Below are 24819 nucleotides of genomic sequence, written 5' to 3'. Positions count from 1 at the left end.
ACAAAATGAGTTCAATTGCCAAACTAAGTTTCATTGAATCCACATCTGTTGGTCAGGTGCATTTAGGAAAATGAAGTCATACATGGGAATTTTAACAACTAACTTTGTGTCTTCATCATTCCCTTAGGTGTATGGCTACATACATTTTTTTCTATGCCTCTAACTGTAGATCAGAAGAATGGCACACACAGCAACCAACCCATAAAAACACTTAACTGAAGTCGTTATCTTGTGGCACAAAATTTGGTTTCGAGTGAAGTGAAGTACCATTCGATTTAAAACTGAGTAAGTTACGCATAGTTAAGTGTGAATTAACTATTTAATGTACAGTTCAGTTAAAATCACATATCTACAATAAAATGCACATAGAGCATGTAGAGCCAGATGAAACAAGCTCTGTTTCCCAGATGTGTGAGCATGAAAATCTTGATATTTCCTGTAAGAACCAGCCACATTTTTGAACCACTGGTAGAAAGATTTTGCAATTTTTCACATCTGCATTATATATATATATATATATTTTAATTATTATTGTTTGCTGCACCATCCCAAACCTGATTTAACGAGGGCTTTTCCAAGACACTGTCGCCACAATATGTGGAGAACACCAATTTGATTCATCTGGCTCCAGCAATACATTTTGGACACCACAAAGTGAATGACGTGGCTAATATTACATTAAGAGACCAGAGATAATAGTAATACACAATGGGCATGCAAGGAAGAAAATGAATGATGTACTGTAAAATTATTAGCTGTAAGAATAAAATTGTTCAAATATGTGTTGGGTGACAAAGATATAGTGTAACACTGCTTCCTACTTGGCTGTAACTATGCGGTAAATATAAATTGCGGCGTACTTAATAATCACAGTTCGTCTTTATAGTTTGTGCCAGTTCAGATACACTCTGCTGTTCTTTGACTGGTAGTAAGGCAGGGGGTGGGGAGAGAGGTAAAGACCCGGGATGTTTTCACTAATCCTACGTATTTCCACAGTATGCGGTAAATGCTGGGTCATTTTTTTTTTAACGCTTTTTAACCCGACAACATGACACAAACATTCAAAGTCATCATGGCAATGCAGCATCTTCAGAATAGCATCATCGTGTAACATGAATTGGCATGTCTCTTATTTGGCAGATCACGGTTTCTATACAATCGTTACATCACACATCTGTGTTGCAGCTGTTCAGTCTACATCAATTCCAGCTGTTGAATACTTGATGAACTGAAAATAGGAATCCAAAAATCAAATCATTTCTTTTGATATCAATTTGATAACGGTGGTATCTGTTCCCATGCTTTTATTGCTCACGACTCTGCTTCACTGCTTTTTTTTTTTTTTCCCTGTTTCCTGAAAAGTTAAATTTCCATTTGGACACAGTCTCTGCACAAGGTGGTCTCCGTCTCCTGCTGGAATACATGCTTATTCCGCGATAATGCTGGAGCAGCGAACACACCATGTGTAACAGTGTGAGAAGTTAAAACTTGAGCCATAAAAAGGTAGTCACAACCATAGACGTCCGTCATTGGCTTTTGAGTGATGGCTGATCTCCAAAGGTTTGTGCTTCACATCAACAGTCATCTAATTAATACACACACACAAGAGTAGTAAAGCTACAGTGTAATGAACACCACTTACTTGATTGGCAATATACTTGAAAGTTTCACATAAGAAAAAAAGTTCTCTGAATTTTCAGATAAGTATTTATACCGAAGGATATGTGAGTGTACCTACAAGTCCATAACTGTAGCGTCGAGGATTCACAGAAAACAGCGTGAACATTAACAAGAGAGGAAGTAGACTGACACCAAGGTAAGAAGAGAGGTTGTGTACGTGAGTAAGATGGGTAAATATAGAGTTTATTATACTTGATTTTCATTTATACATCACAAACTGTTATTTGTGACTTGTTACATGTTCTGGAATAATAATTATAATAATAGGATACAATGGTAAAATTGTACAATGCACTTCTGTTATAAATCAACTGAACTAAGTGGGGGCTGAGGTGCATGGTGGTTTTAATGGTTTGAGGCAATTCTTTTGTGTCTAATAAATCCAGCTGGCTGTCAATGTTGTAATCACCAGAAACTGAAAGACACTTACGGTTCACCTAAACAGAAAGTCCAAACTCCTTCTGGTTCTAAGAACAGATGAAGAAACACGCTTTTTATCTCTATATATCTATATTTATATATTTGACAAATGTCCAACATGAGCAGTATAGAATCTTTTTCATGACATTTGATTGCAGGTATTTACAAATTTCTGTCAAGTTTAGGAATGTCACAGACGAGCCTTTTGAACTCTGTGTTCAATAGAGAATAGATTACTATCACAGGGAATTGTGCTGATGGACACCCGTCAGATACAATAATGAAAAAGCGGAGTTATTTAAAAAGGAGGAGGAAGAAGAAAGCCTGGTTGTTTCTGTCCTGATGAATTCGGTGGAAATAAGCATCAACTTTTACAGCAAGCTGAATGCTAGCGTTGTTTTGTGACAGTCAGCAAAGCAACGACGTTTCGAAAAATTAGGAAACATGAATGAAAATTAAAATGTCAGCTATATAAAGATAAAAAGATACAATCAACAGGCTTTTTTTTGCCTCCTGATGCCCCTCTGTTTTTACCCTCCCCCTTATTGTAAGAAAAAAGTGACTACAGTTAAATACATCCAACTAAGCAGCTTCCGTCATCCTGGGATCCACATGGAACACAACTTGCATATATACAAATAATCAAGTTCCTCTTCCGTTTTGAAATCGAATAAGCACAGTCGTCTAATTGAGACATATCAAAGCCTCATAGTAGCAAAAGGCAACATTAAACACTAGTTTAGTGTCTTGATTCAGGTATGAGCAGCGATTTTAACCGACAACCAGCTCATTAAAGTCAAGCGGTTTCTAAAAAGGCTCTTCTGTTCTAACTGGTGACGGGTATAAGGTCACTCAGCACACCACTGGTTAGATGCTGGAGATGTAACACTGATAAACTGCTACACGTACCAATCCACATGAATTCTTCTTCTTTGTTTTTTGTTTCGTTTTTGTTTTGATGCACAACATAACTAGCACAATAATGCTACGTACTGTACCTCATCTGAACACAGGTCAGCATCCCTTTTTTGGACACGTTTATCACGTCACTGATTGTATACTCTGTATGTGGCTGGATCAAAAGACAAATCCACAAAATGAAACATGGATAAACTTAACACCGATGTCTTGACATGGCAGTTAAACCTGAGTTCTGTTTTGGAAGTGGTCTCTTTTTCTGATGATAGTATTCTATTTCTATTCAGGCATTGATAAACTCTACTATATGTTTCTGAGTTATACACTCAACCCTTTTTCTGGTAAATACATTAATTATTTCACAGTTTGCTGTCGAGTCCCCAGATGTGCCACCCCACCCCCAACCCCTACTTTATGTTGTCAACAAGCAAACTCCTCAAAGTTGCCTAAAGTCGGGTGACGAGGTAACATGTTCGGCGTGAATCCGAGGCTGTCCGAGTGACTCCGGAGGGTGTCACAGGTGCTCTGCAAAACAGAGGGGAGGGAAGGAGGGAAGACGAGTTCAACCGGGTTAATGGAAGGGCGATGAAGGGCGCGATGATGATGGAGGAAAGAATTGAGCCACAGGTAAAATGAGTGGGACCAGGACAATCGTCGAGGGGCGCAGAGTATTTAAAAAATCATGCGTGGTGAAGAGAAATTTAGGGAAAACAGAAAAAAAATAAATCAAGTTGGTCATTATTAAAACATCAAACAAGGATAGGATACATAATAAAGGACAACGAATGACAGAAACATATGCAGACGAGGATGAGTTCATGAATACAACAGGTTCGGAGGTTCCAAGATCAGCCACATTGCATGTGTTTCACAAGTAGTGAGAAGTTCACAGGAAGTCAGGGGAAGGTGAGGAAAGATGAATGAAAGGAGGGAGGAGAGAAAGAAAAACAGCATATTTTTAGTCCTGTTTTTGCACTAGCATGTTAAATTCTTCAAGATACGGGAGTTGCAACAACCACGTGTGTCTGCATTTCCCTGTGTGCGCAAAGTTGCTTGCTGAGTAGATAACTGCTGATACAGTACATAGATAACAACATCAGTGGTCCCTTTGGCAAAAATGGCTACTCCAGCAGACAAAGAACCATTTATATTTTGTGCAAACTCACTGCATGCAGACCTGCGATAACATCACAAAGTAATGCATCTAGTGATGTTATCTGGCACAAACCTCAAATGCATTTTCTCTAAATGGACCTCTGCGCTGGAGGGAAACAAATAAATCTCATGTGGTTCAGCTTTTTGTACAACAATTCAATAAATATGTAATCTGTTCTCACAGGAGTACTGAGCTCTACCCTATGGGAAAGAAAGTAGCATTATTCAGTTGAAGGAACAAGTTTTGCATAGTGCAGAGAGTCAAATCTTTATCCACTTGGAGAATCCAACCAACTCATATCTTTTGTTAAGCCAATAAATATAAAAAACACACCAAACTAACCTGTTCTGACACGAAGGAAGATATTAAAATGCTCACTACAGCTGAAAAATCACCCCCTTTATGGTTGACTTTCTACCAAATCATTTATAAGCACTGAGGAAATGATGTATGAGATGGTCTCAAGTATGAATGAAAGAGAGGGACAGCATGGGAGGGAGCATCTATAATCAACGGGGTGTGCTACCTGGGGGCATGATTAGGCGTGACACCAGGGCTGGTTGGGTTCTCTGGAAACTCCTGGAATAGACATGATGAAAAGAAAGATGGGTGAGGGTGACTGAAATGAAAATAAAGCACAATGCAAATGCTATTAAGTTAAGCTTGCGAGGGAATACTGATCGAGAGCAGTTCCCCCCTCAGTGTGATCATCAAGGTACTGAAGGAAGTTAGAGGAAAAGCACGGGGCGCAATTCTGTGTTGACAATCATTGAAGAGAATGAAAGTCAAACTTAAAATAGGGTTGATTAAACAACTAAACGCATTACTTCTTTGTCAGGTTGTTTGAGTGGAGATGTGACAATGACCCAGTTGAAAAACAGTCACTGAGTATGAAAGAAAGGAAGTAAGTAGAGAGGATGGTTTATAATAAGCAGGTGAACATATGACATGAGTGGAGCAGGATATGGTAAATATCACACTATGTAAGACTCCAGTTCTGTAATATCACCCACTAAATACATGCTTCCTCTACTGCCACTTTTATATTCATGAAAACTGATTCAGCCCGACTATAATAACCTCTGTCGTAACTGTGTTGGCTTATATTAACATAAATCCGCTTCTGTAAGAGAGAACTTTTTTCAATCTTTTCTTCCACATCAGCAGTCAAACCAAATTCTGAACCTGAGGCAACCGAGCATGCAAGAACACAGTCCTCATGCACGGACACAGACTCGGAACTTTTTCACCCAATTGAACAGAAATTGGAGACAACTTATTTTACATGCAATCTTTTTTGCTAGTGATGAAAAAGTCCAGGGCTGTGTGACAGATAACAAACAAATAAAGCCTGCAAAACTTGCAACTGCAAAGAAGGCCAGATGCAAACTGTCAGTAGTATACTCAGGTACTTATTAAATTAAATGCTTTTAATTAAAACAGCAGCAGGAAAGAGGAAATGTTTTAGCCGTTGTTACCACTCCTACAGCGAGCCACAGATTAGCTATTAGTTGAGTCATAATCAGTCCCCATAGGAGAGATGAGAATGGATTAAGTTATTAAACATTCGATTTTTTTAACATTTTATTGTATTTGCATTGAAAAGATTATTATCTGAGAAATTTTGAAGTTGATTACAGAGACATTTACTACTACTCCTGTAATCAATTTGTCTTCAGCCATGCCTGTATATTACCGTGTGTCCTGGTCTAAATGCATGTTTTTATTATAACTATTAAAAATTAGGCAACTAATGTGCTTGTATCTTAAATACAGCAAGGCCACAGCAAATGATTTACGCTATTACACCCCCCCTCCCCCTGCCCAAAAAAAAACCTGGAGAAATAAAATCCACCTCTACACTTAATAAAAATCGAAGTCAGCAGAATATGAGGAGCATTTGCAGATTACTCGTTAAAAAAGGTGCATTTCTGGTATAAATAATTTCTTAAATGCTCTGTATAAGGCTTATATAACAGTCTGCAGCAGAAGCAGGGGTACCTCTGCATGCAGTTTGTTAAACCACTGATTTAGGGCAGGACAGAAATGCTTCACATTAATCAGTATTTCATTTTGAAGTTAAATGGGCTCTATTGCCTCCAAGGCTTTAAAGAGTTGATCGTAAAATGTTAATAAAAATCTCCAGACCTCTTAATCTCGTTCGGCTCATTCTTGTACCCTCACATGAATCTATTTCACACTTCCTGTAATCGTACAGCCAGACGTGAAGTGGAGAAAGCTCATGTATGATAACGGCTCGTCCTGCCCTGAGTGAGTGGCATTTCATCACTGAGATTGACACAGTGAAGCTACTCTGTTGTGTAAATACTGAAAAGTGGGTTGTTGTGTGGGATTAACTAGGATAAGGGCCGTGACCTCGGATTATAGGAGTTCTTTATGATTCATGAATAAAAGGTAACTGAAAGCAGGTCACACGCTTCCCTTTTATTTGTTTGTGCGCTGAGTTTAGGGGGCACTCAAGCACCAAAACACTTGACAAGCCGCAAAAAGCCTGGAGAGGAAGGCTGTAGGTTTTTTGTCATTACTGGGAATCATTTCTGCTGCTTCTCTATAATGTTCACCACGTAAATAAAGAGCAATGCATATTTGGGATATTACACTGATAATGCATTCACGCTGTGAAATAAAAGTACAACACTTATGTATTATTAATGGTTATGTTTTCTGAACAATCTGTTGTTTCTGCATGGGAAATTGAAACTAATCATGGCATAATGTGGTGTGGCTGTGCTTTCTGGCTGGTGCTGCTGTTCATTAAAAGCATTTCAAGGGTGAGCAGACAATTTTTTTGTTGTCGCTGTTGTTCCTGAGCTCATACATCACATTCATTTCATTCAGTCACATGGATTCAGGGAGACTGAAATTACCAGATTGTCGCTCTGACAACGCTGTGGACGTTTCTTGCGCATGAAGTAACCCAAAACCTTATCCTTAAACACCTAAATGAAAGAAAACATGAGATACACATTAACATCAGACAAAATACACCATGGTCATTGACATTAACACTGACAGTGAGACTCACTTAGAGTTAGAGGACAGTACTCATAACACTCATGTCTGTAATTAAAATATATTCTATATAACCAGCAGCTGGTTAGGTGAAGTTATAAAGACTGAAAATGGGGAAACAACTACAACTGGCCATCTGGAAATTATAATTAGTTTAGTTCTGAATCAACTAAAGAACCAAGAGTTAATGTATGTAGGTAAATCATGAAGTTCACAATTCCTGGTGCCCAGATTGTATTACTTTTAGACAGGTTAGCTGTTTCCCTGCTGTTTTTAAATGTAAACATCTGCCTTTATATTTATATATTATTGAGTTTTAAATAAAGGAAATCAGAGGTAAAATAAAGGTAGTTTTAAATACTCAAAGCCATTGTTTTACCTCGTATAGGTAGTCAAATATTTCCAATATTGTTAAAACACTGGCTCCGATAAACAGCCCCATCTGACCACCAATGTCACCTAGAAAAAGAGAGGTTAACAGATATTGGCAGGTACAGTAATTGAACAATGGTGCATGAAGTCATTCCCTGTGCTGTCACTTTTAATTCAGTATCTCTCAGAGTAATCTGAGCAGAACTGTCAAAAAGTGTCCATCCAGCCCGAGCTTCTCATCAGACCCAACCGGGCTGCCCTTGCAAGAGCATCAGATTATGAAAATGTGTTCAGCTTGTTACACAAGTTCAAAGAGGAAACCTCAAAGCACCAGGCATGCCCGCACGTTGTAGAGAGCGCGGCGGGGGCCCGCTGCGAGTGCTGGTACTGAGGTCAACCACATATTTCTGTCACAGTGAAGCTGAAACTGCAAGAAACTTACCGAGAAGCCCTGCAATTTCATAGGCCTTCTTCTGCTCAATCTTTTCATAATTCAGAGCTTCAAAGAAGATGTCCAAGACCAATATATTTTCTCTGGTGAGAAGATAGAAAGGAGCACACCCATTAGATTTTATTTCCAGTGATATTACACTAGGCCAATTTACATCTCACATCTCCTGTACAACTATCTTTCATTATTGTTACATTGAAGGTGAACGATGGAGACTCAGTTCATGCTATGCCACAGTACATCCATCAACAGACAGGAAAGAGGCCATTACCTGACTGACTGACTTCTACCAAACAATACTTACCCAATATATTGCTCAGTTTTGTTGAATTTCTTAGCCAGATATTTAGCAGATGCCTTACTGGGGATCTTAACCATGGACAGCTCCTTGCCATAGCGAGTCATGTTGCACGGGGTCTGACAGACACAGTAATCGTTGTCTTTCTCTACCAAAAAGTCTGTGGATGATCAAAGTCATTTAAAAATGTTGTGATCACTGCGGAGAATCAAACAAACCTGTATTCAGAGCCTCTCAGTTCCTGCTAAAAATATCTGCACACAGTGAAAAACTACACTTGCTGCCATCGTTCACTTTCCATGAAAGCAAATAATGACTGAAGCTATAATACAGAGGAGGGAGGAAAAAAAAAGCTTTGTGGGATTTATTTGATATCAGCGAAGCAAAGACATATCACAAATCATCCTAATGGAATTTTTAAACAATAATTTTACTTTATTATTTTGCTTCAGCACTGTCTGAGATTAAAGTAATTTCAAGTCAAAGCCACAGAAGTATTATCTAATGGCTGTAATGGTCTCATGGCACTGCTGCTCAACACTTGAATTCAGATTTGAATGTAATACTATTACACTAATATTTCACGCATATATGGTAAAGTATACATGCTTACCTAAAGCGGGGTCAGCACAGTCTTTGTACTGCTCTGGTGTGCAAACTGTTGAGGTCCCTGATTGAAATATCAGCAAAATAATTACATGTGTAACATAAATATATTATATGAGCACACAAATAAAAAATTAAAATAATTTGTCAAGTCATTCTGAATTCATACCTGGCATGTGGACCATTCTGCAGTTGCAATTCTCCAGAAGGTACCGGGTTTCACAGTCAATGCGGCAGGCGGTGATGCTGTACGTGGAGAAGAATTCAGAGTCTATGGGGGTAGACTTGCAATCTCCCCAAGGCGGAGGGAGGTACTGAAGCTGAAACAGAGAACAGCACATGTTTTTTTTTTCCTCAGTACATCACCACACAGGATTACAATGAATAACACAATGCAGTCCCAGCGCAGCACAAGTACAAAAAGAGGACAGCAAGCAGACAAAACCCAACAGAAGGTCTCAAATAAATTACAAATGTATTTAAAATAATAATAATAATAATAAAAAAAAAAAACACGTCAATAACAGGTCCACTCAGAACACCATGACTGTCCATGTACAGCAGCAGGCAGACATCATGCAGGGCATTACTGATGCAGGTCTAGTCCTTGGGTAGGAAGCAGAGTACCATGGAAATAGAGACAGGCTTGATAGAAATCAGCAAAATGTATAGTTTCAGACAGGACACCACAACCAATGGACAAATTTTACAACCCTGAGAAATGAAACTCAGAACGATTGACAGTTTTAAACAGAACCGTCTAATTAATTTAACAGACCATCTCATGTTATAGTCCTTTAAATTAAAGAACAAACTGCTGTGTGGAGTTTTAGTAAAGTAGGTGTACTAACTAACTACTTCTATTTTTTAATTTATGCTCATGACAGCTCATTACATAACTACCATGGCTGCATAATGCTGTGAATTGATCAATGTAGTGATGATATAGAGTGCAGTCGGTTTGCAGACTCATTAGAAGAAAAACTCATTAAAAGGTGAAGACCGGGTCATTTCGTTTATGAATAACACAGGGAATTCTAAATTAATCCACTAATGAGGAATATATAACACCTGGATTTGAAGGTTTTTTTCCACACTAAACATTTCACCCATGGTGGACATCTTCTACATGTAGAGATGAATCTGTTGAGAGTCATTTGTACATTTGAAGGAACTGGTAAACACTAACATTTACCCCTCAACAAGACTTTCAGTCCCCTGTAAAGTTTGGTGTTCAGCAGTTAGTGGTTTTCAACTACTTTTCCTTTCCATAACAAAAACAAATATTATTATTTATGATGACCACTGATGCTCGCTTGGGCATTAGAGCTTATCCTTACTAATTATACTGGTCGCCAGCCAGTCATTAAAGCTAAAGGCTTCATCCTGACAAACTTTCCAAAAGATATGTTGTTATCATCACATTAAGGTTCATTATAATTCCCATCATCTCCACCAGCTATAACCAACCTAGCTCTGACAATCTAATGGTCATTTAGTCAATAGAAAGTGACAGAGTACAATTCAGTGAGGAAGTGGACTCAAAGTGGCAAATGAATAAGCCTTTATTGAACTCCATTTCTAGCCCACGGACTCTCATAACTGGAGCTACGCTGGAAAGAAAACCACTTCAACGTGATGCCAGAGTGGTCATGGGTAATAAAATCGAATGAATCACACTGTCTGGTCCCTCCAGATTATATTGAGGAGTAGTCCAGTGGATTACCCTAATGATATAAAAGTAAAACAAACAAAAGGTGGTAACAGAACTGTACATGAAAGTGAAACAAACTGCTTTGATGAATAGACAGATGCAGATTAATGACTTAAAACTGGAATGAAACTGATATCTATTATACAGAAAAGACAATGACAACAAGGACGAACTGCAAATGTTGCATGTTGTTGCTTCAGCCACACAGGGGAGGGAGATGGATCCATTCCTCGGGAGGGAGGGGGGGTGGAACTTGATGACGGATGTGTAGCTATTTAACAGTACAGTAGTGGTGACATGCAGTAAACCCAGACAGTCATACGCTACCCTCTGCTCTTGGGTGGAAACGAACGTTTGGAAGCCGGGGGCGACCCCGAAGCCCAGTTCATGGAGGAATGGAGGCTCTGACTGAGAGTGAAGCTGTACCTTTATGCCGGCCTCATAGGACGTCTCATCTAGGGCGAGGGGTGAGGGAACACAGCCCACATCGTTATCAAAAAAAAAAAAGACAGTCAAGTGAGGGACAGAAAGTGGTCAGCCTCTTCAAAGACAGCCTGTTTTCACTTCAACCACAAAAAAGCTGGAGCTCACAGTAGTGTGTAAAGACTCTGCAGCCCTGGTTGGGTGTAATTCAGCCGTTCTCTTCTTACTCACTCAAGCTGGAATGAGGACACATTTCAGTTCCAACCACTGCATAACTGTAGCCCAAAATTTAGTGGTGTAGTCTTTATGTCTCTCTGGGATCACAAGTCACAGCCGCCTACTAAAAATTTAATTCATTTGACAGAAGCTTTACAATTGAAAAGTGAAATCATAAGTTGTTCATTCAGCTATTATTACTCTGAGCAGTGTCACTATACTTAGTGAGGACTGACTGAAATTAATGCTGTCCAGACTTAAATGACAGTCTAATTAATTCACATCTTTTAGGTCGTAAACACGTCTTTTTGCCGTCACTGTTGTGGGCGCTGGTGTCATGATTATAAATGACGATTCATGCACTATTGCTTTTTGAAGCAAACTTTGTGATGGTGATTAATAGACCGGATTCACTTCTCGGAGATGGCTGAATGATGATACACTTGGAGCGTTTTACAACATTTGTAGAGAGACAGAGAACGACAAAAGGAGAGAAAGAGAGACACATACAGTATATTCAAAAAGTGTTTCCCAGAGGTAAAATTTGTCATCTTTGTGGTGTCCAAGTGTCTGTTTCAAGAGACAAACCTCTGCTTCAACCATCCCATGTTACTCTACTAAAACAAAGGTGATTTTGTTGATGATTTATCTCATGCTCATGAACTAACTGAGACCATAAATGTTTGGAGCAAAATCAAAATTGTAGGCTTAGTTAACTATTAAAGTAATGAATTTAATTTACTGCTTGAGAAAGCTTTACGTCAAGACTTCACTCAAGGACTGATTATGTGGTAGAAATTGTAAGGAGCCTACAGCACAATACAGAAATACACTTGATCTCAAAGGTAATCTCTGCAGAAACCTAAATCCCTGGTGGCACAGCTGCAATTTCATTGTGACTTACAATGAGGGTTTTTCTATTTGTCATGATATTTTCCTTTTCTGTCACAGTTTCCTTTTGGAAATCAGAGACTGTGAGTTTGGCTTATGTGTTATTCTAGTGTAGACAAAAGAGGCACAATTTGAATTTGTTGTCTTGGCAACATTGCATAGCAGCTGTACAGTTTCATTAGATTTGGATAGGAAATCCATGTGCACTCGGTGTTACGACCTTGCACACAGGCTTTGCGATCAATTCGGGCTTAACTATAGTTATTACTTTTCCCTGATGGCAGTGAAGCCGGTGGAGGGATAGCTGAGGACTATAAGCTAATTTTCTACAGTCAACAAACCTGCCACAGGCCTGTTCAGTCTGATATTTCATGCTAAAACACCCAAAAATTGTAATACATTTTAAAATATGTCTTCAAAACTGCTTTAGGTCATCTTTCTCATCTAATGATGCATTATTTGAGTGTTGGTGGAATTGGAAAATAAACTAATATGATGACAGTTGCATTGGGTTTCTTGTAATATCAAAAACATGAGGGCGATTTTAATAGCTTTCCTTTGAGTCTTGAGAGCGAGTCTTCAGAAGTCACTTATTTATAGTAAGCCTTTAAAGCAGCAGAAAGGTGCTCTACTGCTGATGTCAATTAACCATTTCAGCAATCATTTCAAGGAGACCCTAAACAATTGTACATTTTCTCTTCAAAAAACACGAAGGCGTTTTGATCCTTGAAGTCTGCCGACCATGGCTGCGTGAACTCTGCGAGTCTTTCTCACAGCTTCTCTTTACTTTCTCTTTGAATGTGATTTTTGTGCCAAAAAAAATCTGTACTCATATATTTTTTCCAGGCTAAAACTAGTTTCCAGAGCTGCCAGATATTCTGCATGCTGTGTAGTCTGAGGTTCCTTTGGCTCTGATAAGCACAGTATGCTGATGTGCTTGCCTCCAATCACTACATGGACCTGCCTGTGCCGTCTCCTGTAATTCCTCACTTTCATTTATTGCACCCATATCCACTGGATGTTTATGGTATACCTTAAGTTCACATTTTCCACACAAGATTAATCAAAGACCTGATTTTGCTCCAGGCTCTGTGACACAGGGGTAATGGGCACTGGCTGCTGAGCATTTGGGAACAAACAGAATGAAGCAGAGTTATAAATGGTTGAGTTTGGACGGGAGGAGGCTGAACATTAGGTACCAGTTGCTGCTGACATGAAACAAAAGTTTGAAAACCAGGGGGCACACCAAATCCCAGTTGGTCAATGAAGGGTGGCTCATCCTGGCTGTGGATCTGAACCTTGATGCCTGCTTCGTAGGAAGTCTCATCTGTGGATACAACATGCCAGAAAATGTAATAAAAAAGTACAGTCACCTATGGAAACCTGCTCTGTGGCTCTCCATCCTTTTACAAGTGCCACTGCTGAGTTTTATGTTGGGACAGAGATGGTTTTAAAACTCCAGGCTCGAAGCTAATATACATGTAAGATAAATAATCATATGTTAATGCTGGACCAGATTAAAGAGATTAACAATCCTATTGTTTAGCTCCTGAATATAGAGTACAGAGGCGATGGTGTCGACCATAAATTGGAAACAATGAATGCAATTTATTAGACCTGATGTCAGTTGTAGACCTGGAAAAACATATCAACAATATATACTCATAAACATGACAGCACATAATTTCTGTAAAGTGCAGTAGTGTGAATGATAAGACCTGGGAAGTGTGTTATGTTCAGCATATGAATTTTTGAAGACAGGAAGATAAGTACAAATGTTATGTCAAAATGCTGCACTGACCTGTTTCTCCCCACACAGGCAGGTATTCATCCTGCTGAATATCCAACATGATCTCCAAGCCGTTCCCCGTGCCACCTTTTAACGTGGTCAACAAAGGGTTGCCGTCTAATCCGGAGTTGAAAGTGTAGCATTTTCCGTAGCGTGTGTAAATCTGGTTAAAAAAAGAAAACGTAGAAGAAAGAGAAGAATAAATGAAACTTCATCTCTTTTGCACTGTGATGTGGTAAACTGTGTACCAGCACATAGCTGTATTACCCGTCAGGCTGTAACTGTGCAGGACAGGTAATCAGTGGAGAGGTTTTTGTGATTATTATAGAAAGCAGTACCCGCTTTAAACAAGCACCTGGCTCTCGTTTGAGAAATTAATGAGCCTTCCCTTAGCAGCAGCAGAAGATATCAATCTTTAGCTAATTTCACCCTAAATTTCCCCAGAGTAATTTAGAGTGAATGTAGTATTGTGCCATCATTAAATAAGAAACATCTGACGTGGGAGTTCTATAGACACAAAAACAAACCCTAAATTTGGCTTCGTAAAAAACAGACGAGTCTTACAGACTTCCTAAGAGAAAGGACTTGTTCCAGTAAAGCTCAGAGGAACATCTGATGTGCACTCACTACAGTAGTTTTGCTTACACCAAACATCTTTCTCATTTAATTCGTCCAATTGTCTTGACTTATTTATTTTCAGCTCTCGCATCAGCACTCACACTTAGCAAATCAACATTGTTTTTTTTATTCAGTTTTATGGTTTTTTTCCCTGTGACTGAAAAATCTTCCCTCCTCTGCCAAATAACTGATGCCATTAATCTGTATTATGATTAAAAATGGTTTAAATGGAACTCACTAGAGTTTAGATAAAGACTAATACAACTTAACAAAATCTGAATGCAGCTTCGAGGGTTGAGCAAATTGAAAACTATCAATTTGAGATAAGACTATCGGACTGTAAAATTGATTGGTTATGCAACACTCAGATCCAGAATAAAGTAAAATATTCAACTTTTCTGCTTTTTGCTTGTTTAAAAAAACAATATAAAAACATGCATGGTTCAGCACAGCTAAAAACAGCCATTTTATTTGCTAAATAGTCAATTATATATATTATATCGTTTAAATTTTTAACCTTTTTTTAACATATCAGACATAAAAATAATCATTTGTGACAGAATATTGAATAACTATTGTGAAACTTGGTCACTAATACATGTTTAATAGATGAAAATCCTCTATCTGAATTTCCAGTACATATTTTGATCATGTATTTTTGAAATTTCCAACCAGTACTTTAAAGGTCCTCAATTCTACAACCTTGATTGATATTCTCAAGAAAACATGTAATCACAGTAATCCAAGTAGCCTTGGCCCAGTAAGACTGCTGAGAACAGGTGTTTTGCTGCCTTACTGAACAATTTACTCTCCACTTCTAAGCAACATGAGATAATGCAAAGAGAAGGACCCCATGTGATCCAGCGTGGTGAGGCTGTGTTATGCGTGCAGCTGGTTAAAAAAAAAATCCGCTAGTACGACAAAGCTGATCAAGAGATCAGATTCAGATTCATGTCCAAGCTACGGCCGACTTGCATGCAGACCAGATAGGGCTTTGTTCCCCTTCCCCGTGTGGGCAACATAATGAGGTCTGTACAGTGAACAGAAACATCTAACTTGTGAGAGTTTTTAAAGATTTTGATGATTCGTTAAAATTGGAGATTTTTTCAGTCACACCATTTTCACACTGGGTGTCGCCTGAGATGCAGAGAAGCACAGAACATTGTTAAAATTCCAATTATCACCCAAATCTGGCCGTGGTAGCTGATTTCAAAGATTGTGGAGGCTCAACTGCACTGGCTGTGCAGAACGAGAATGCCACCATGGCTAGCTGACATTTTCTTGTATGCAAGACTTTATTATTTCAAACATCTCAGATCCAAATCTATAATGACAAGAGTTAAAATGCCTGTCACGTGTTGGTATTTTATATCTATAAGCATTTCAGTGCTGTGAAAATAAATAAGTCACTCTTCATACACACATCTCACTGCAGAAGTCTCCCTATTTACTCCTACAGTAGGAATATTTCCTCCATTATAAGCTGTTGGTTTGTGTTGATGGTATTTAATAGAAAATAAGAAATATTACCATCCGGAAGAGCACAACTATGGTTTGCAAACGTCATCCACTTCCTCCAGGCAGCATTCAACACTTACTCAAAGGGTATAATAGACTTACGTCTGGTGTTCTAAATGGGTAAGTCAGCTGCATTTTTGAAGCAAGAACATATACTTTACACTCCCTCCAGATGTTTAATTAGAGACGCAACAATTGTAATTTGGACTGATTGTAATGACTGAATAATTAATGTATTCATTTTCTTCCTACATTATGCCACAGGTTAAAGAGCAAAAAGTTGTAAAACTCAAGCAACTCTAGAACTGATCAGGGTGAATACAGCTGAATAAAAAAAAACCCTGTAAACACAATGAAGTCATTGACAATGACGTGAAGGTAACGCGTTTGTTTCCTTGAGTTACTTCTGGAAAACATCAAGTTTAATAAGGCAAAAACTGTCATGTTTCAGAGGCAAAAACAGTACAGGCTTGTTTGCAGCTTTCAAACATCAACACCTTGAAACACCCCAAGAGAATAGATGTTGGAGGGAACATCATCAAATGCTTACATGAATTATTAATACACCTTGTAAACAACACTCATATCCACATCTGACACACACCATCTTTCTTTCTGTACATACAGTGCTGAAGTTTTTGTAGGTGCATGTCTCCCCACGAAACCTGCACTCCAGCAGCATGTCCTCCAGCTGGTGACTGAGGCGTCCCATCATCTCGGTGGTGTTGACGTGGTAATCAGGGGGTGGGGTGTAGTTTTTGAAGTCCAGCAGGCTCAGAAGACCCTGTTTGTGACTGTCCTTAAGGATGGACAGGCTCCTCTCCATCACCGTGTGATTAGGATACAGGAGGTCCATCCAGTAGCCGCTGTGATACAGGTCATCCTTTGTCAAGTTAGATACACGAAACACATTTTTATTGCAGAAAGTAACAGCTGGGAAAGACATGTTGTGAGCCCAGACCATGTAGATCTTCGTGACAGCAGGGTAGGACATCAGGTAGAAGATTCGATTCCAGGACCAGGTCATGAGGAGACTAATGCAAACAAAAAAGGCCAGGACCCATATGACTCGCTGCGGCTTGGACTTGTCAGAAGAAAAGATAAACTTCAAACCGTGGATTTTAGTCCTCATTATAAAATCCACAGTGATTTCTTTCCATGTTGGTTTCAGTGAGCTGGACTCTGTGTTTTGGAGAGTTGTCTCCTGGCCATCATTCTGTTTGTTTGGCCCCAGGGAAACTGATTCGGATGTAGATGCTTTAACCATAATTGCTTGAGTCAAGGCTGGTGCTTCTTAACTAAATGCAGTTTCACAGTAGCCCAGCATAGATTTCCCCAATTTACACACATACGGTGGCTTTTTCTACAACCACCTCCAGGTATATGCATCAAAAATCCCAGGTAGCAGCAAATGGAGTCCTAATGTGCAGCTGTCCCACTGTTCAGGGTTGAAAAATCTTTGCTGTGAAGATAAAAACAAAAGAACTGAGCTCTTGGGGAAGGTAAAATTGATTTATATAATGATTCCTTTATGAGAAAAACAGCTGAATCACTCCATTAACAAAAAGCATCAAGCGGAACAATCACCAATCCTTCATCAATTGATAAATGGATGTGATAATTGCAGATGTAAGCGACAGCTTCACTCCCAGAGGCAATCACTTTGAAAATCCGGAGAGCCTTACCCCTGTTGCTCAGATCTTTCACTCCCCCAGCTCTCTCTCCAGTGCCAGACAATACTTGCAGATTTCGGTGGTTTCCGTCTTTGTGTAGTAGCTGCCCAGAACCCAACTCCTCCCTTTTTCCACAGATGCTTTTTAGTCTGTTGAGTTGCTGTCTGCAGAAAGGAATATAAAGCTTGTTGCCCCCCTACACACTCTCTCTACAGTTGAATGGAGAATGAGGTGGAGCCAGTGGATGAAATTGTTTTCCTCCGGTGATGAAGTAGACCTCCAGTGATATAGAGAGGCGGTAGAGGAAAAAATTATGATAAAGATATTGCAATAGAAAAAATGATGATGTCTGAAATTCCTTAAAGAAGAAGAACTGAAGAATCTGCAGCTCTTGGGTGGATCAATATATCTATATAATTGATAACTGAGTGGAGTGAGCCAGTTGGAGGAAAACCACAGCAAAAATCCTCTTCATAGTGTGTTTGAACGATCTGTTACAGCACACTTTCTTATTCTTTTTTTTCTGCCAGTTTCAAATATAGTGTCACAAATGCAGTGTAATGAGGGCTGGCATCCAGCTGCATGCAAATGTGACTGGCTGATATTAAAGGTGCGTTGCTCCATTTATGTCACACTATGAGAAAATTACACTTAACTCTGCTTCATACTAAGACGATTTGTTTTTATTATGTTAGGTTGAATCTTTTCAGTCTGTAATGTGAGTATTGGCTGGGTAACATGATCACAGCTGTGGCGATCTGTGGTTGTAAAAAATTCTTTTGAAAAAAAGAAACGAGAGATGGAATTATTTCAGTTATTTACTTAATAGTAAATGAAGGGAAAGCATCTGTGCTTTGTAGAATAAATGTATTTGCTTTCTTTCAGAGTGAGATGAGAAGATCAATGTGATTCTCATATGTTAAATATGATGCTAGAGCTAGCTTAGCATATACTGGAAGCCAGAGGAAATGGCTGGCGTATCTGTTATTTAGGATACTCTGGGAATTCAGATCACAGTGCCATTCAGCACTTGAGGATATATATTATAATATAAAAAGGAAAACAATTTTCTGCATTCACTAAAAACAACAAAAGGTCAAACTGTGATGTAATTACGGCAGTTCTGCAAAACTGAATTTAATAAAATTAATATTTCAAAACCTTTTCAGTTTTTAGTTCCAGCCCATTTGATTTTAGTTTGCATTCATAACAAAACAACAATGTATAGAAAATGTGGCATTAACAGTTGGATAACATTAATGAATGTCTGGATACTGGAAAATAAATACAAGAAAAAGTAATAGCTCCAGCTGTAAAAGTAATTTTTCCTCTGTGTGCTTTCAGGGCTTTTCCAACAAAGCACCTAAAATTAATTGCCTGAATCCAGCTCGTCCAACAGCTACCCTATGTCATGTCTTCACCACGCCTCTTTTTTCTGGCTTCCGGGCAAGACAAACTCTTTTTTTAAGACTGAAAATTAAATTAAAGCTTCTTTTTCTTAGGAAAGAGGCAATGAAAGTGAAGAACAGGCTCTATTGTTGCCTCTATTTAGAGATAACTACCTCAGTTTCAGACCCAGTAGCAAAGCACACCAAAGACCAGAAAAATACTAATGCTGCATGAGTAGCAGAGAAATAAACAAGTTCAACAAGCTCACCTTGTAAGAGTTATGGCTGACTGCCTGATTTCTCCACTTAAAGACCAGCTGCAATGATTTAACTTATTCAGTTTCTTTGGAAACATGTCTGTAACACTGAGCCACATTTAACTGGTGAATTACTTGCTCAAGCTCGTTTGTCCCATACAAGACCAGTGGATGTGAGGCGGACAGCACTGATCTATGAAATGTCCCTGGTCAGCAGTTTGACCAGCTCTATTTCATTACCATCATCCAATCATCATCAGTCTTTTAAACATACTTTCTGCCTTTAACAGCGTCTCTCCACCCACTGACTTCAAAGTCAGCAATTTAAGGACAATTATCTTTTCTATGATTCTGTATTTATTCTAACCCATCATTTTAAAATTATTTTTTTCTTGTTGCTTAACTCAAACAATCCACTCTGTTCCCCAGGTTTCCCCACTCTCCTTTTGGCTCTGGTTTGTTCTCCACCTACTCCTGCTGTTAATACCTGACACTTTGTCACTAATGCTTTAACACGTTCACATGCTAGTTAGTAACATTCACCATTCTGGTGCTCGGGAGGTTGTGAACATATTTTTACAGGTATTCACTATTAAATGCTGCCAGCTGTGTGTAGAAATGACACTGTGGAGAAATGTGAGAGGGAACCATCAAAACAAATGTTTTAAAGCTCTGCAGAGCTAAGGGAAACTGCAGAATTAGGTAATAATTCTCTGCAGGTTCATTTGTACTAACTCTAATCCATAGTGATGTTTTGTTTGTTTAATATAAAAACAGTATAAAAACTAGGCTACTTGACTAGAGTCTCACAAGTTTTTGTTTTCAACACAATCAATGATGTCCTGGGGTTTAGAGGAAAGAACAAGGCAGTGAACTGTGTATCTCTGTATAGACAGGAATTCAGTGTTTCCCCTGCACCTTTGTTACTGAGTAGACAACATGACCGCATAAAGGAGTGTTTCCCATCTATTCTATGAAACTGAGAAACAGCAAAGCATTCAAATCTGGTGCAACACCCTGCAATCATGTTCCTGCACTGTATTGTTTTATTATTTTCTCTAACATAGCTTATATTACTGTGCTGTTGTAACTTTTTAAAACTGTTCATTTATGAAATCATCAATTTAATTAACTCCAGGCACTCCAACACCCCAGGCAAGAGTTAATGATTTTTCTTCTCTATAAAATTGCTATCCTCATATCCACATTTTTGCAACTCATACACTTCCATTGTTATCTTCCTGGGGATGCAAACACATTTTATCTTTGTCTCAGTATTCAAGCATGTAATTAGAGGATTGCAGTGTAATAAAATGAACAAAATTGAAATGAGCAGCTGATTGCTGTTTGATTGAAAGGAAAGCAGAACTATTTAAAAGATTTATTCTTAAGGTTTTTACATTTATTGCCCAGCTTTAAGACCCCCTTAGTGATGCCTGAGACTGTCAGGGAATGACACTAACCATCCTCTTTTATGTCAAAGCCAAGCTGAACCCCAGAGGTCTCATTAGAGGAGGAGCAGAGTTTCGACTGAGTAAAGGGAAGAGCTCCTTCATGGGCCAGTGAGAATGTTCAACACCAAATGAAATCCTGGCACCAATTAGATGTGCATAAGAAACACTCCCAGCACACACAGAGCACAGACAAAGATGAAAAAAAAAATACAGACATAAGCAACTAAAATGTCCAGTTGCTGCAGAGCTTATAGAACCGATAACAGATGAAAAGAAAAGACATTTTGATTCTGTAATTCTTGAAGCAACAATAGCAAAACGTACCCAAGTGTGCACACAAAAATGTGTACTATGATAAACTGAATATCAGCTGGTGACTCGTCGGGCATTTTCTCTTCTTACATTTTATAGAGAAAACAATCAATTAGTTAATAAAGGCAGATCAATCAATGAAAATAAAGTCTGATGCAACCCCAAGTGACTGCTAAGTGTTTTCATTATTGATAAACTGTCACCTTGTTTAATAAGCTAATTAAAATTGCCATTTTCCAATTTTTAAGCCCGAATAAATAAAGCTTATTGTTAAATATTAAGGAAATATTTAAATATTCATGCTTCACCTAAGTCTCTTGACCGTGAGTGGAGGGATTCTTGTGGAGGTACTTGTTATGCAGCATGTCACACTCAGATTCACATGAAGACTTCACAACTGATGTCCCTGAGCACTTCTAGACATAAAATCGAGGCCAGAAAACAGGCTGAGAAGTTTTGTGTTGCACTGTGATTTCGAATGCATATCATGAAGAGGCAGACAGCCCGAGCCAAAACATTTGCAATAGGGGCTGTCACTCTAGTGGACAGGCAGCTTCTTTAGCAGAGGGAGACATCTTGTGGCCTGCCTCTAAATGAAACTAACCCCTTACTGCTTTAAAAAGCAACACAGCTTCTCTGTATGCTGCAGGAGTAACACAAGGGAAGCAAGAACAGATTTTTAGCTAACAGATGTTCATACCGTGAAATACCTCATATAATATTCATGAAAAAGGGAAAAATATAGAAAAAATAAAGAAATAAAAGAAGGAGGACAGTATTTTAATCCATTTTCCATTTAGTAAGAATAAAGCTAAGTTGCTGCAGCAGGTACATTAGAGTTAAGTGAAGGGAAATGGTGGGATTTAGTGTAACATATTTGAAATGTCATTCTGTACATCTCTAACACAGAATATGTACAGTGTATCCCTCCTGGCAGAGCGGGTGGAGGGCAGATGCAGCTGTATCAACACAAAACAGATGCTGCTGGCTACACCTGTCGTCTATCTCCCTTGTTCCTTTCCAGGCAGAATCCAACTGAAAAAAACATAAGAGCGCTGTCACTCAAGCTCCCAGCCTGCAGCCTGCAGTCGCACTTTGATAAACTCACTCCTCAAATTTCCTCGCTGGTACTTTCATTTGCAATGATAATAGTTTTTCTTTTTCTTCTTTTTTTGCAGGTTCTCATCTTGTTTGCTGAGCTGAAGGCTTTTGGTATCCGTTCCCGAATCAATTTGCCCGCTTGCCCAAAAATGAAGCAAAGTAAGCACTTTGCCAGAGGCCCAAAAGTGTCATAGTGTGTAGCAACATCCCGTCAAGAGTTTTCCTCTCTCTCAGGTGAGCATACTATGAATTAAAATGACAAATTTAAACACCCGCAAGGCAAAGCTGACTGGAATAGACTCGCTTCTTCCAACATTTGAACACATTTCATTGCAGAATGTAAAGATTTTCTAACATATTTCTAAAAGTATTAGCTATTTACCAGTGTTGTGCGTCTGGCTTCTGCTGTCACTGCCACACCCGATACTTTGGAAGATGCATGGGATCTCTTTTATTAGAGGACACAAAAGCTGAATATGGACATGACAGATAACCATTATCTAGTAAATATGAACATCTGGATGTTAACAGGTACAGTTTACCATGCTTTTGTTCGGACTGGACGATAACAGAAGCCTGCTAATCTACAACATACAGTAACATGATAGCACTATTGGTTTTGGACAGAGCCACAGCTGTGTCCGTGTCTCCCCCTAACAAGATAATTAACTTAAGAGGTTCTGTCAACTGGCACCTCTAATGTCTGCCTCTGGTAGCATCTGCTGCCCAATGTGCAAGTCAGCAAAAAGCATCCCTGCTATGAGTTCCTTCAATACACCTCTTCAGCACCATTGATCGAACTGCCAATACTGCACTTACAGTAACAGTGGCTCCCATACTGGCTTTTACTGACACTGAGTAATGGAACAAACACAATAGGTATTTGCCATCTGGCCTGTCATCTACGCTCGCTGCCTCAGATTTGTTTATTTCGTTGTTTGCACTGTGCTGCTTTATTTTATCCCCCTCTCCCCTTTCATGCTCTAGTCAGCACTGTAATTTTGTGCTCCTTCACACACCTCTTCTCTTCATCTCTCCTAATGCTTCCAGTTGTGCATCGCAGACTTGGCACGGCTCCAAAGCAGACTGAATCACAATGATGGTGTCGGTCCTCAGCTGAGTCCCAGTCCCACCTCAATCTAAGCACAGCACAGCCTCCTGCTTCTCTCTCTCGTTTCCACTTTGTCTCAGCTCTCTCCTTCAACTCAATTTCTTGCTCTTCACCCTTTTTCCATCTCTCTCTCTATTACTCTTTTGTCTTTCTACCTAGCTCTCACACTGTCCATTTCCTGCCTGTCTGCAGCCAGACTCATTGTTTCTGAACAGGTCTGACACTGAGTCCTGACTTTCACTGCTTCCTTCACTCACCTTTCCTCATTTCTCTGACCTCCACAGTCAATGTCAGCCTTCAGACTACACTGCACTAGATAAAGTAAAACACCACCTCCAGCCTCTGCTTTGGTAGACCCTGAACATATCCCTGAACACCACAGACGGGTCATAATGTAATATTAAAAAGGCTCCAGCTTTGGTTTCAACACAAGCTGATACCTCAACAGTAAGTTCAATCACAACACATGAGCTCAACATTAAGAGGATAAATGTGTTAGAATCAAGTGTCTACACTGGCAAAAGCTTTCTAAAGCAATGAGCTGCTGATCGATTGCAATGATATTACATCAACTTCAGCATGCATCCTGCATATGCACGATGACAGATGATTTATTTGGCCTGAGCCAATTTTACAAGTTTAATCCACAGCAGTAAGCTGAGCAGTGTTGAGGTGCTTACAGTTTTGAGCATTAATGAGCCAATCAATCAACAAAAAAACTGTTCACAGACAGAGTGGAAGGCAGAAGGATGGAGACATGAGATTAATTTTGATAATTAAATAAAGCCTCCACAAAGAAACTATTAAGCCCAAATGTATTAAAATCTGGAATTTGCTTTCTTTAATGTAATGTTATATAAACTGTCTGATATAAAAATGTATACATTTGAAACAGATGACATTTGCAAAGACATAAAAAATAATCCAAAGCCTTTCAGCACAGTTCCCTCATAGATTTATACAGTGACATTGAAGGCTTTGTTTCTGTATATATTTATAGCACAAGATAAAAAAAAAAAAATCAGCATCTACCTTCCACCAGCCTTTTAATATCTGAGACGCTTTCTCCTTCAGTATATTACAGCATCCTCCCCCCAAAAAATATTTCATTACTTTATGCAGAGGGAATGATTACACTTGGGCTCGTGATATTTTCTCTAAGATTTTTCAATATCAGTGCACCCTTATCCAGCTCATTAGTTGAAACATCTGGTCTTTCCTACCACTGTAGGCATGCTGAGTTTCAATACAAACTACACATTCAGGCATTCAAACACATGTAGGTACTCAAATACATACAAAAGAACAGGTAAAGAATGCTATTAGATTGAAATATCATACAGGTATTAGGTGTGTTAGCTTTAGGAGAGCAACAGAGCACTAGGCTTTAATAGGAGAAACTAACTATTTAAATCCTCTG

General features: G+C 38.9%; 1 protein-coding gene across 2 annotated transcripts; it reads right to left on the bottom strand.

Moving 5' to 3' along the window:
- Positions 1-300: 300 nt before the first annotated feature.
- Positions 301-17902, bottom strand: asic1c (acid-sensing (proton-gated) ion channel 1c). Of its 2 annotated transcripts, none has more exons than XM_026374367.2 (12): positions 17789-17902; positions 16708-17565; positions 13980-14130; positions 13378-13505; positions 9104-9254; positions 8942-8998; positions 8335-8488; positions 8022-8113; positions 7587-7666; positions 7063-7134; positions 4701-4753; positions 301-3543 (listed from the first exon to the last, which is right to left on the bottom strand). In XM_026374367.2, exons 2-12 carry the CDS (start codon positions 17368-17370, stop codon positions 3465-3467), a joined length of 1680 nt encoding a protein of 559 aa, XP_026230152.1. In that variant the 5' UTR covers positions 17371-17565; positions 17789-17902; the 3' UTR covers positions 301-3464. The 2 variants fall into 2 exon arrangements, with proteins under 2 accessions (XP_026230152.1, XP_026230154.1); XM_026374369.2 differs by having other exon boundaries at positions 16729-17565.
- Positions 17903-24819: the final 6917 nt, after the last annotated feature.

This window comes from Anabas testudineus, chromosome 17, assembly GCF_900324465.2.
Source record: "Anabas testudineus chromosome 17, fAnaTes1.2, whole genome shotgun sequence".
Taxonomy (NCBI): Eukaryota; Metazoa; Chordata; class Actinopteri; order Anabantiformes; family Anabantidae; genus Anabas; species Anabas testudineus.
The sequence above is the reverse complement of the archived record's forward strand: the minus strand, read 5'-3'. Positions and strand labels throughout refer to the sequence as shown.